The following is a 12,855-nucleotide window of genomic DNA, read 5'->3' on the forward strand; positions in this document are numbered from 1 at the left end:
TAAATTAAAACTAAACTTTTTAAAGGCGGTTGTCTGCCTTTGCGAAGAGAATTATAAAAAACACTTTTTTCAGGGCGTTTCTCTGCTTTCCCATGAAAATTCATTTCTCGTGTTCTGCCTACTTCTATTAAGTTTTTTGGTTATTACTTAAATTTTTATATCTAATATCTAATTTTTATTTAATTAAATTTGTAAGTACTTTAAATTTTACTAAACCTTTTTTAACTCGCGCGAGTTGACTTTTAATTTTTTTTTTTATTGTAATAATCTTTTCTGTTAATAGTAAAATTTTTATTTATGTTAATTTCAAATTTAAATTAGTACACTTATTATCTCTCGCTTTATTTATTTTTTACTTTTAAGTTCTTTTAATAATTTTGTTATACTAATTAATACTTAGTGAATTTTTTATATTCAAATATAATAAAGATTCTATTTAACTGATTTAGTTTATTTATTTGAGCATTCGCTTTTTCTTTCTTGTAAATTTTATTTGTGACTATCACTAATCATCTTCGTTGAAATAACTTTTTTATTTTTTAATTTACTTACTAACTAAATTTACTTTTAAAAAATCAATTAAACTTTTTTATATTTTAATTGAATTTTAAAAAACTTAATTTTTTTTAGAACTTTTTATTACAGCATTATGCCGTCATTGAATTACTAAAATCTCAACAGAAGAATTTAAAGTTTTATAATTATAAAAGGAATAATTTAAAATTAAGTCCAACTAATTCTTCCTGCTTGGATGCTAGAAACACAACCAATTCCGATCTTTGTTTATACTTTAATTCATGTCTTGATTTAGAAGGAAATAATAATTATAATTTGCAAAATAATAATAAAAGTTGCAAAAGTATATGTTGGGAAAAAACGAACGTAACTGATAATAATGGAAAAGAAAACCGGTCTGAAAATTGTGAATCGCCGTTGCTTTCGTTAAAAAGTTTGGGGGTAACTTTTTTTTAATATAAAAGTTCTTTAAAGGTAATACTTTTTTTAGGCTACTCATACAGCGCCCTTAAATAAGTTTGTTAACGAATTTTACGATTTTCATTTATAAAATTTATTAATAAGAGATAACGTTTTCCTTCCTGGCTAACTTTTTTCTTTTTTCCGTTTTTAATTTCAACTTTGCGTAGTTTAACAGAATTATTGATAATACGAGGGAACAAAATGTAATGAACAAACAATTATAGCCTAAGTCGAGTTTGCAGGCTCCTAAGTTGTACGCTCTGCTTCCCTGACAAACTTATTAAAAAGTAAATATATACTTTAAAGGCCTGGTAGTTTTATAGAATTGAATCGTAAAAAAATACTTTTTTAAAATTACGGTGTAAAAAATATATTGTTACTTGGAATTTTTAAGTCTTTCTCAAGTAATGAAGAAGGCAAGGATGCTGGAAAAGTGATGGAAACTAAGACGTTTAAAAAAAGCACTATGTATAGTATTTTGAGAACGTTGCTATCTCCTTTTTCTGTAAAAAAAAAATTTAATGATTCTAAGTTACATAGCTTAATTAGTCTTTACCAGACGCACAACAAGAAGTTAATAGTGTTAACAGCAATGCGAGAGAGAGTAGAACAATCTCTACTATTATTATTACTCCCGTTGCACGCCAGAAGTTATTAGGTACTTTCATACTAAAGAAGTATTTTATGCAATGCAAGTCAAAAGGTGAGGCCTTCGGGCTTAGCAAGGGTGGGTAATTATGGCATACTTGTGAGATTCCCCAAGAAATAAAGTAACCATCTCTGTTATCAATGTTTGCTGGAGTTAAACTCGTTTTTATGTATTACTGAAAAAATAATATTTTACCTTTTCTCAAGAAGCCACTTAGTCGACATGATCGAGTAAAACATTGTAACTATTGAAATTGAGCATAGCGTTAGAATAGTAAAACGAAGCAAGAGTTGCAGAAGTGAGGTCATTACAGAACAATAATAGAGAACAGGACCACTTGTAGTTTACTAGAAAAAGCTTTAGCTTTTTAGTATAAATTTAGAAAATACTTAAGTTTTTGTGGTCATTTTTTTATCAACTAAATGATCTTTATCAGCGTTGTTATCAACACCTTGTGTATAACATTTAGGCCAATATTTACTTCTAAACGTAATGCTTAAGAAATTCTGCCCAATGGCTAATTTTCCATTAATATGATTTGGTAATTTTTGATATGAATTGTGCGTGTCGTTTTTTTGAATTCTCTAAACCTATTAAATATAAATGCGGTTAAATATTTAATTTGTTATAACTTTTATAGCATATATAATTACTTAGTTATGAAGCTTGAGATATATGCTTTCTGTTTAAAAAAATTAAGAGAAAGCAACTTTTATAAGCAAGAGAATTGTTAAAATTTTATTTAGCAGTTTATAGGAGTTTAATGTTGGCAAATCGCTTATAATTTCGTACATGTGTAGGTCAATTTTAACGTATATAATACAAGAACTGAGGAGTTTTATCTTTGAGCCATCCTTAAAAGCTTTACAAGTATGTAGTTAGTAAGAGCATGTAACATAGGAAGGGCTGAGTTGGAAAGACTATGTATATAACCTAAATAGCTCAGCGTAAATATCCTTTCTTTCAGTCGTATAGTTGTTTTGTCGTGGTCTGCTTATTGCGATGAGTAGCGTTACCGGGCTGATAAAATTGAAATATGGTATATAGTCACCAGATTGGATAGGATTATTGTACTAAAAATAAACATCTCAAAGGTAAACTTTTATTTGTTCGTAAAAATGCACCCATTGAATAGTTATTAGCCATAAGATTTACTTTACCCCACTATAAAAGCTAATTAGACCAATTCAAGAAAAAAATTAAATTTAATGTTGTAAACTCTTACCTATTACGGGTAAAGAACTTTTCATAAATTGATTAAGCGATTACAAAGCTGAAAAGTGTAATGCTTATACGCTTTTAACGTAAACATTTTTTTAAAGGCGTGTTACTAGAAAAAAAAAAAATTACGTTAAATTCTAAGAGCATTTAATAGCTTTCGTCTGTTTAGCAAGAGCAAATACGCTCTAAGATATATGGTTTATCTATAAAAATATATATCGATTATCTTCCTCTTTATATTTACCTTATTCCTATTTTTTCTTAATTACTATTTAACAAAATTAAGGGTATCAATACAAATTCAAAAGTAAAATAAGTAATTTTAGTTAATCCAGAAAACAGTATGAAGGAGCTAAAAAGGGGTCATAAAGTTATATTTCTTATTATCTTTAAGAAAATTATAATTAGGAAATCATTTATATTCTGCTTGCAATTCAGTAGATTCATGTTAGTTCAGTGACTTTTAACAAATAATACAAACTGTTAAAGATCAAGTTAGGCAAGTTCAGCTTGTGGTGTGTGGCTGCTTTTATCGTTAACTTATTTTTAATTTTTTTTATCATTTTATTTAATTATACTGAATTTTATAATTTACAGAAGTACTTTTTACTACACTCAATATGGTAGCGTTGTAAACTCTGTTTTTTTAGGATGAAACCTGTACTTATCTGTGGGCCTTGGGCTGCTGAGGGCCTTCTAACACAATAACACTGTATAACAACACCTAAGACACAATTTAAAGCACAAGATACAAAAACATAAAACACACAAATAAACATAGATATCACATTAAGTATAAAGTACAAAACCATAAAAAAATACATACATAAACATAAACACCAAACAAAGAAAACAAAACAGAAAGACAGAACACTAAACCTTTATATTTTCACAAGAAAAATGATCAGTGATTAATCCAATCAGAACTTTGAGAAACAATTAATAAAAATACAAGAAAAGGGAAATTAATATCAACACAAAAACTTTAATTTAATCTACCTTATTAATTTGATACAAACTAAACAAAATAAAATTTTTCTGGTTAAATAAATTTTACTGTGTATACATGGAAGCATTTTTGGCCTTTTGTAAAGATATAAATACGGACCGGAACTGGTCAATAAAAGCATCCTTGACTTAATATACTTCTCATATATACATTTTATATCCAAATTTTAATACCCTCTCTCATATTTTTTACAGTGAATTCAGTAATTGTATATGCCAGATAAAACGTCTACTAAATCACTTCATTTGACTCTTTAAGTGTAGGGGAGTTGTGTAAACTTGATTTAATCAAATTTTTTTAACTTCAATTAAACAATATGGATTGGATATTTGTCATAGTAACAAACGCATTTAAGCAGACACTTTGCCCCTGAATCTATAATTATCCTTTATTTTCATTGGTAATGATGTGAATTTACAATTAAACCCAATTCATATTAGCCCTCTAGTTGCAAATTATGATGCAAAAACCACATAATGAAAATGAAATAACTTGAAAACTAAATTAACGATATGGCATTCTATCTCTTAGACTGTGTACTCTATACCAAAATTGTTAACACTATTTAAGGAACTACTCAGAGAGACCAGAAACAAAGGTAAAATACGTAGTTCACGTAAGAAAAAAACGAGGTACATAAGTCCTTCATGCTAAACAAAAGGCCCGGACGACCCTATTTACTTCCTACTACTTAAAAGACGTACAGGAAATTTTTTAATACGCGTAAAGTTTTGTCCTTAATAGACGAGTTCTAAATACACTGGTTAGAGTAAGCAAAAATCCTACACAACCACTTTATCATGGTTATTTATTAGAATGAATTGCCTGTTATCTCATTCTAAGTAAATTATCACTGTAATGTTTTTTATTATTACCATACGAAAGGAAACGATTGCAATTGTTAGTACTACTATTATTATTCTAAGTACTAAATTTGGGGGAGGGGGCCGTAGGTTGTCGACGTTAAACTGTTACCAGACTGCTAGTTACCTTTACGCTATTTTTTACCTGCTTAAGCTGCAATAATACTCGTAAAGTTTTTAGTCTAATAAAGCGCCTCATGGAAGCTATTAATTAGGCAGATTCACGCAAATTTATAAAAATTATAGCCCATAGCAACTAAATTAGGAAAACCAGATAAAGCAAATTAGTATTTTTATGATAAATATATAGCTTTGCTTGTACAACGCGACTATACCTTAATTTAGTATTTCGGTTAGTCGTAAAAAGTCTTCAGTAAACCTATTTCTGGCTACAGTCAATGGGTACTAAACTACGCTTACCAAGTTCAAATAATTGCTGTATCAACAACGCAGAGAGCAAAACTTCGAAAAGGATATGAGAGGTGTGACTTATGAATAGTTAAGATTTAAAAGAGCTTCGCGGTATATCAGCTGAGAGGCTAGTATGGTTTTCAAATGGTGCTACTCATAACTTAATTTTTTAATAGTAATCGTTTCCAAAGAAAGTCCTTTTATTAAACGTTTTTCCAGACTTTTATTGTGCATTCCCTCTCTTTTTTTATAATGTTTATGGGTTTTAGTTTTTTTTGATAGCGAGCAGTAAAATAAATAGTTTGTAGTTAGTCTAGTGAAGCAATGGATAGAGATTCTAAGTACGTCTACCTTTTCAACAAATTTTCAACGAGGGAGTCAAGGGAAAGGGACTACGGCCTAGTACATATTCTCCAAAAAGAGGCTATTTTGTAAGGCCGTCCTCAATTGTGTTGAGACTGTGATCTAAACAGTATTCAAATTTTAGTTGTAGAAATAAAGCACAATCTTTTTTTGAAGAAAATAAGAATGCCAGTTAGATTCTTATCACTTAATGAGAAGAATTAGAGAGGTCCAGCACAATGGATTTTTTTATTCTACAGATGTTTTTAAAAAAAAATACCTCTTTGGGGTCGTGCAAGTATTATTTAAAAAAGAGTGTTTGCCATAAGTGTTTATATAATAGCGCTGCACACCCTTCTAGTTTTTTTCCAGAAATTATAGAATAGAACATTATTAAATTACATTAGTTAAAGTCTTAACCCTTACAGACTCAAGTTCGCAATGTTTTTATTATTTATTAAAAAAGTGTGGGATGTGATTTCGAAAGTCACTCTATCTTAAACATAGCTAGGTTTACCCTTTTTGTGTAAAAACACCTAAAAAAAAATTATATCACAGTCGATTAGAGGGCGAGCTCGTATAGTTCACACAAGTTAGCATAGGATCCTCCGAACAGAATTTTTCTCTACCAAGTTTGTATTATCATGTCAATATTTTATGGTGTAAATTATATAAAACACGTTGTACTAATAATATAGCTGTAGTGCACTGTATAAATTTTATGTTTAAAAATAAAAGAGGTTTTACACTTTACAACTATTACTTTTTTTCAGTTTTAGTGGAACTCGCATTTTGTTTAAAAATACCCAAAAAATTAAGTTACATAAGTCTGAAGGTTTGAAAACTATAATATATATAAAATTAGTTAAGTAATTTAATATAGTTAGAATTCATTTTGTATAATATAATGAAATGAAAAAATTTAGACTGCAATTATTTTGATAAGTAGCTGACAATATTCCTTGAAAACACTGAAACTAATGTGGAAAAGAAAAAAGACTCACGAGGGCTGCTGTTTTTTTATAATGTTAAATAAAATTTAATTTCCTAAACTCTACAATCTCACGAATAATATAAACTGTTGTTTTTTTAGCATAGCTTGGTAATCGCTTTTCTTTTTTCCAAGGTAAATAAATTGCTAAGTCGGTATTGTTTTAAGAAATTCACCCGTTCGCTATGCTCTAACTTACGTTAAAAAGAGTTTTGCTTATATAAAAAAATGACTTTCTTCATAATGCATTCCATACCTTAGTATATATTTATATTTGAAAGAGTGCTTACAAAAATACTTGTTAGGTTCTGCATAGTAAAAGTCTATAATTTTTAAACTTGGTACACGGACTTAAAGTAAATGTTTGAATTTTGCCCTAGAAGATAATCCTAAAACAAGGGTTTAATTTAGTAAATTTGATTAATTTATAAATATTTAAATTATAATATTAATAATTTACTAGCTCGAACCAAAACACATAAGCGCGAAGGGTTCATTGTTATAATTAATAAGCGCCTTTTCTTGCGTCTTAGCAGTTAACTGAGGTCATGCAAGGAAGACATTTTGAGTGGCGCATGATGTGAGCTTTTTAAAATTTACTAGATACGCTTAATGTGTGCGTGCGATACAAAAGTTATTTAATACAACTTTGTTAAGTTAGCTTGAACTTTTTACATGATGTTGAAGTGCTTATTGCCCTTTCGAAAAACTGTTTTATCTAACAGATGAGCTTTTACGAGCGGTTTTCCTCTTATGCTTTTGTTATTATTCACTTAAACAATTCACATTACCTAAAAGAAAGCACTTGCAACAGCTGTCAAAATAAAACGGACGCCAGACATAGTTGCCTACACTGTTTCCAACCTGGGCATTTCCCTGCAGATCTATTATATTTAATAAAGAGGAACTTTAAATCGGATATAATAGAAACTAATTTAGAAAACCTTTTTTCTACTGTCTCTTCTTTTCATTCTAAGAATAAGAATTTAAGCGTAAAACCTAAGATTCTTTTAGCTGTGTTCCCTTATTTCGATTTTAAAACTTTTAACGCAACATCAAGTAATATAAATTCAATAAGCAATGACTTAATATGTATAGGAGTTCCTTTTTTACGTGCTTGGATTTATGATCAGGTATAAAGCATTGAAAATAAAAGTTGGGTTATAAATTTCATAATTTTTTTAAAGTATTAGCATATAAAAAATTATATATTAAATTTATAGACTAGAGAGCTGCCTACCCAACCTTGTTACAGTTTATGTTTAGAAAACGAGAACGTGTTGGTTACTGGATGGTCTGAAGCTAAAGAGAAAGAACTAAAGGATAAGGTGTTTATATTACCTCAGGAAAATTTTAGATAGTTCTATAAAAGATAATATAGAAATATTGGCGTAACTTTTTTTATTTACTTAAGAATCTTACACAAATTTCTTTAAGTCAATCATTCTATATAAAGATTCATTGGATGGGAGGAAGAACTTCAGATTTTTTTAATGAAACAGTGACTATTCAACTTGGAAACAAAAATTTTCTTTTAGATTCTACTGTTCCAGTTCCAGCAAGCAAAAAGATTGTTTCGGTGCAAGAAGAGTGGCTGGATTTATGTTGGTTAACACTTTACTGTGCTTACTGTTATATTTTTAATAAAATATAATTGAAATCTAAACCATTAAAGTCTCACTGGCTACTAATTCTATTATGATTTACTTTTAATTTTTTTCCCTTTATTTTTACTTTGAACTATAGGAAACAAGCTTTTGAAAAATGCCTTTTTAGAGTTTGTGACAAAGATAATCGACGGAACCACCGAAAGTGGAAGCCTTTTTTCGGGTATACAATTTGTGTAACCCAAATAAAGCCTAGAGAAAGAATTAAATTGAAAGGTACCTTGTTTATATAAAATCATCTTAATAAAAATTTCTTAGCTTTGTAAAGTACTATTACTAAAGGGGTTTTTCACTTTAATTTTTGTTTCCTTTTAAAATTTTTATATAATTATTACTATTTTTATATCTTATTTGGTTTTAGTATTAAATTTTATTTGTAATTTTTATATATTTTTTTGAATTGTTGTAAGGTTACCGTTTTAATTTTAGTTTTTTAAATAATATATATTCTTTTTAAGGATTGTTTGAATATTTATTAAGTTCACTTTATTAACCATATTATTGAACCTTTAACTTCAATATTTAAAATAAAAATTAATTTTTAAAATTTTTAAATTTTCAACTTGTTTAATTAATTTCTGTAGAGTTGATTGAAATTAACGGTGGGATTTATACTCCTGAACTTCATAAAAACTGTACTCATCTAATCTGCGAAAGCCCCGAAGGTTTGAAATTTGAGCATGGCTGGCGATGGGGAGTTCTTTGCGTTTCTAAGGATTGGCTTTTGCATTCAATCCGCCTTCAAGTCCCCCTCGACGAAGATTTTTTTTTGCTGGAAGCCTTGAAACAGAAAGGCTTTTCTTTGCTTGAAAAAAATAGTACTTATCAAAAATTGATTTTTAAAACTTTTTTAGTGTTTTTAGTGAATTAGAAATTCAATTAATTTTTTTTTTTTTTTAGAATTTTACTTTTCATGATTAGAAATTTAGTTGTTTTTTTTTAAAAAAAAATTATATTAAAGTAGTTTTACAATTTTAAATAAATATTAAGGTCGTTGGCTTTATTTTCGGTGTCTTTCTTTGGGAAGTATATTAAAAATTATATTCTTTTTAATCAATAAAGAATAAAAGTTACTTTTTTTATGCAAGTAAATAGTATGTAATAGTTTTTAAATAATAATAATATTAGTGTATACAAACTAATACTTTATTTATAAAGAGTAATGGGTATATAATACTTTTATGGTTGTTTTTGGTATAAATTTGGAGGTTTTCCTTTTATATAAAAATTTAATGAAATTATTAAAAACCAAAAAAAAATTACAAAATTAATAATAAAAATTTTAAACTTTATATCGCAGTAATAAATTTTTGTTTAACTTTACTGATAATATATAAGACTTTTATATTTTTCTTTATAAAAGTAAATTTTAGTAAATTGTTGTAAGTGTATTTATTAATGATAAAATAAATTTTCAAAACGAAAGTTATTTTTCATCTATCAAAAACTTTTTAAAAATATTCTTTTTTTTTTATAGTTTATGTATTTTTTTATGAAAACAAAATTTAAAATTAAGTAACCTTTTTCTGTATATTTCTAATATGAAATCGTTTTTTCTTTGGAATTATATATTTGTAATATATTAAAAATATAAGAAAGAAATATATTTTTTATTTGTTTAAAATTTTTCTTTCTTAAAAGAAAAACAAGTAGAACTTTTTGAAATTTTTTTTTATATAAGCATAAAATTTAAAGTATAATTTTTAACTTTAAGTCGTTATAATACTAGCGAATTTTATTTATTATATTTTCAAAACTTGTTTAGAAAAATATATTATTTAAAATTATTATGTGAGGAAAAAACAAATAGACTATTTATTTTTTTATAAAAACATATAATATAAAGTTAGTAACTCTATGTATTTATTATAAAATTTATATCATTATTTCAATAGACTATTTATTTTTTTATAAAAACGTATAATATAAAGTTAGTAACTCTATGTATTTATTATAAAATTTATATCATTATTTCTCTAGTATATTTATTGTTATATAGCAAAAAGTTTTCAAGGAAAATATTTTTTATTTATAGAAAAAACAAGTAAAACTTTAAAAATTTATTATATATAAACTAAAATATTAAGTTAGTAACTTTTTATATATTTTTAACTTTATATCGTTTTTTTTTATCGAATAATATTTGTTAGAAAAATATTTTTTTAATATTTTATATTTTTCGTTATTAAAAAAAAAAATCCAAACTTTTATTTATATTTTTATAAAAAATAAAATTTAAAGTTAGTAACCTTTTTGTATATTTATAACGTTATATAGTTATTTCTCTGTAATATATATATGTTATAAATCAGAAAATATTAAAGAAAATATATATATATATTTTTTCGTAATGAAAGAAAAAAACACGTTAAATTTTTTATTTCTTAAAATAATATAAAATTTTTATATATTTTTGTTTTTATTAGAAACTTTTGAAGAAAAAACTTTTTGCGTTCAAGCATTTGATGAGGAGTACACAAAGGCAATTGTTAGGATAGTAAAGAAAAACGGCGGGGTTTTCAATAAGAGTGGGTCATGTGACTTTTTAATTTGTCCATTTGGATTGGCAGATTTTACACAAATCAGTGATTGCCATTCGGTGTTTATTTTTTATTTTTTTAACACTATAATAATAACGTTTTAAATAAACCTAATAAGTATAATAACTTTAATAAAAGTATGTAATAAAAAAGAAAATAAGAACAACACCACTTTATATTTAAAAGTGATACTTATTGTTATTACTATAATTTCTGTTTAGCAAGTGAAAATAAAAGCATTTATACTATTTTATTATTATGTTTAAGATATTTGTTTAACATGTGAAATTAATTAGTTTTATTTATTATTAATAATTTATTTATAGTAACTTTTAATAAACTTTTATAGTTAATATTTTAATAAACTTTACTTATTATTTTTGGGAATTTTTAAACTTTTTAGTTTGATGCCAACTGTATATTTTCTGTATATGCTTTTTATAGACTTTTAGAGTTATATAAGAAACTTAATAGTAAAAAATAAAGAAATTTATTTAAAATTGTATTTATTAATAATTCTAAATTTTAATAGTTTAATGGATTTACTATAATATTTATAATAAAAAATATTTTATAAAAGTTAAAACTGTGTTTTGTTTAAGAGAAGTTTACTTTTTTAATTATCAATTATATGCTATTACAAATTTTTATCTAAAAATTTTGAAAGTTATACTATTTTATTGAGAATATTAACGCTGAATGTTTAGGCTAATAAAAATTAATTTATATACGACTGTATTCGTTTATAAGCCAAAATAAAATAAAAAATCTTTATAAAGAATTTCCTCTTTTTGATAATTATAATTATATATAGTTAATACATTTATTTATTTTCATAAATAAATGTAGATTATCTTTATACATTTTGTATTATTTTTTTTGATAACTTTAGCATAAACAAATTGTTAATGAGTTCTGGTTGGAGGCATGCTTATCTCGAAACCAGCTTTGTTCTCCCGATTCCTGCTTTATCTATTCAAATTTATTTAGAAATAAGTTATGACGAAGGAATTTTTATATATTTTTAATTACATTAATTTCTCTCTTTATTTTTATTTAAGTGTAATAGAAATATAATATTTTTACATTTATACTTTTACTTTTATATTTATTTTTATATACTACTTTTTCTATTTGATAATAAAATAAATTTTATTAAAGGAAATAGTAAGTGATTAATATTATAATATTTTATTAAAATATTGGTATTAATGGTTTTATAAAGCTCTGCATATATAAATTTTAGAAGACAAAATCTTGAACATTTTTATATTTTACTACTGTAAAGTTTATAATGTTCTAATAAAAATATTATCTTTTATCGTATTAATATTTTTTTCATTTTTACTAAAAAACATTTTACTGGAAAAGTTGTTACCAAACAGAATTATTCAAGATCTAGAAATTAATAAAAATATATAAACTATTGTGGATTTCTTTTGTGATTCTTTAAAGTTAGAGACCAGCACAACGTAATAAAAAGTTTATAAAAAAATATCTTATACATTTTTATATTATTTTAATATTTATATAATAAAATTTTGTGAATTAGTTTTTATAAAGTTTATTAATGTTAGTAATATTTATGTGTGCTAAAATGTAATTATACTTTAATAGTTTCGTTATTAAATTATATACAATAATATAATCTTTTATTTTCGCTTTTATTATTATTATTATATAACTATAAAAATTTATATTTATAAATACTTTTTAACAACGTTATTATCAATTTCCTTAAAGATTCCCGTTTTCAAGTTTTAAAAGTATTAATATATCAATTTCGGGACTTGGCAGACTTGAAAGGTTAATAATAATAACATATTTGACATAAATAGATATATTTTTTATTGGATCATAGTTTAAATAAAGCTTTTCATCATTATTACTTATTTTATCTTTTAAAAATTAAGAGTTCATATAGAAAAGTTAATAAACATATTGGGAGCTACTTTTCATAAGGTTAGTTCTATATAATATAAAAATATATTTTTTTATAACAATAATATTAATAAATTTTTCTATTATGCTTTTTTAAGTTTTGTATAAAAAACATTTTTTTTAAATTTTAGTATGAAAATATTTTACAGTTTATATTTTTTTGAGGTTTTAAGAGTAATAAATATTTATTTTTGTTATATTTTTAGGTGTTATATAAATATACACTATATATTATTCAGTTTA

At 24.9% G+C, this 12,855-nt stretch overlaps 1 protein-coding gene and 1 long non-coding RNA gene across 2 annotated transcripts; one reads left to right on the top strand and one right to left on the bottom strand.

Moving 5' to 3' along the window:
* Nucleotides 1–1,113: 1,113 nt before the first annotated feature.
* Nucleotides 1,114–1,979, bottom strand: LOC135119423 (uncharacterized). The gene is made up of 4 exons (XR_010278211.1): nt 1,823–1,979; nt 1,535–1,758; nt 1,359–1,481; nt 1,114–1,254 (listed from the first exon to the last, which is right to left on the bottom strand). It is a non-coding gene; the product is annotated as an uncharacterized LOC135119423 (long non-coding RNA).
* A 3,476-nt stretch (nt 1,980–5,455) lies between these two features.
* Nucleotides 5,456–11,674, top strand: LOC135119387 (DNA topoisomerase 2-binding protein 1-like). The gene is made up of 7 exons (XM_064043797.1): nt 5,456–5,562; nt 7,720–7,792; nt 7,921–8,072; nt 8,211–8,347; nt 8,716–8,949; nt 10,558–10,730; nt 11,564–11,674. The coding sequence occupies exons 1-7, from the start codon at nt 5,456–5,458 to the stop codon at nt 11,672–11,674; spliced, it is 987 nt and encodes a 328-aa protein (XP_063899867.1).
* The last annotated feature ends 1,181 nt before the right edge of the window (nt 11,675–12,855 follow it).

The sequence above is a fragment of the Zophobas morio genome, unplaced genomic scaffold (genome assembly GCF_036711695.1).
Source record: "Zophobas morio isolate AGI-343-1 ecotype UQ-CSIRO unplaced genomic scaffold, CSIRO_AGI_Zmor_V1 ptg000259l, whole genome shotgun sequence".
Classification (NCBI taxonomy): domain Eukaryota; kingdom Metazoa; phylum Arthropoda; class Insecta; order Coleoptera; family Tenebrionidae; genus Zophobas; species Zophobas morio.

Excerpts from the sequence above, each read along its gene's own strand:
- LOC135119387 (XM_064043797.1), top strand. The coding sequence starts at position 5,456 with ATGGATAGAGATTCTAAGTACGTCTACCTTTTCAACAAATTTTCAACG. Across the intron at positions 5,563-7,719 it reads CTCCAAAAAGAGGCTATTTT|TTTATGTTTAGAAAACGAGA; the intron begins GTAAGGCCGTCC and ends ACCTTGTTACAG. Across the intron at positions 7,793-7,920 it reads AGAAAGAACTAAAGGATAAG|ATTCATTGGATGGGAGGAAG; the intron begins GTGTTTATATTA and ends TTCTATATAAAG.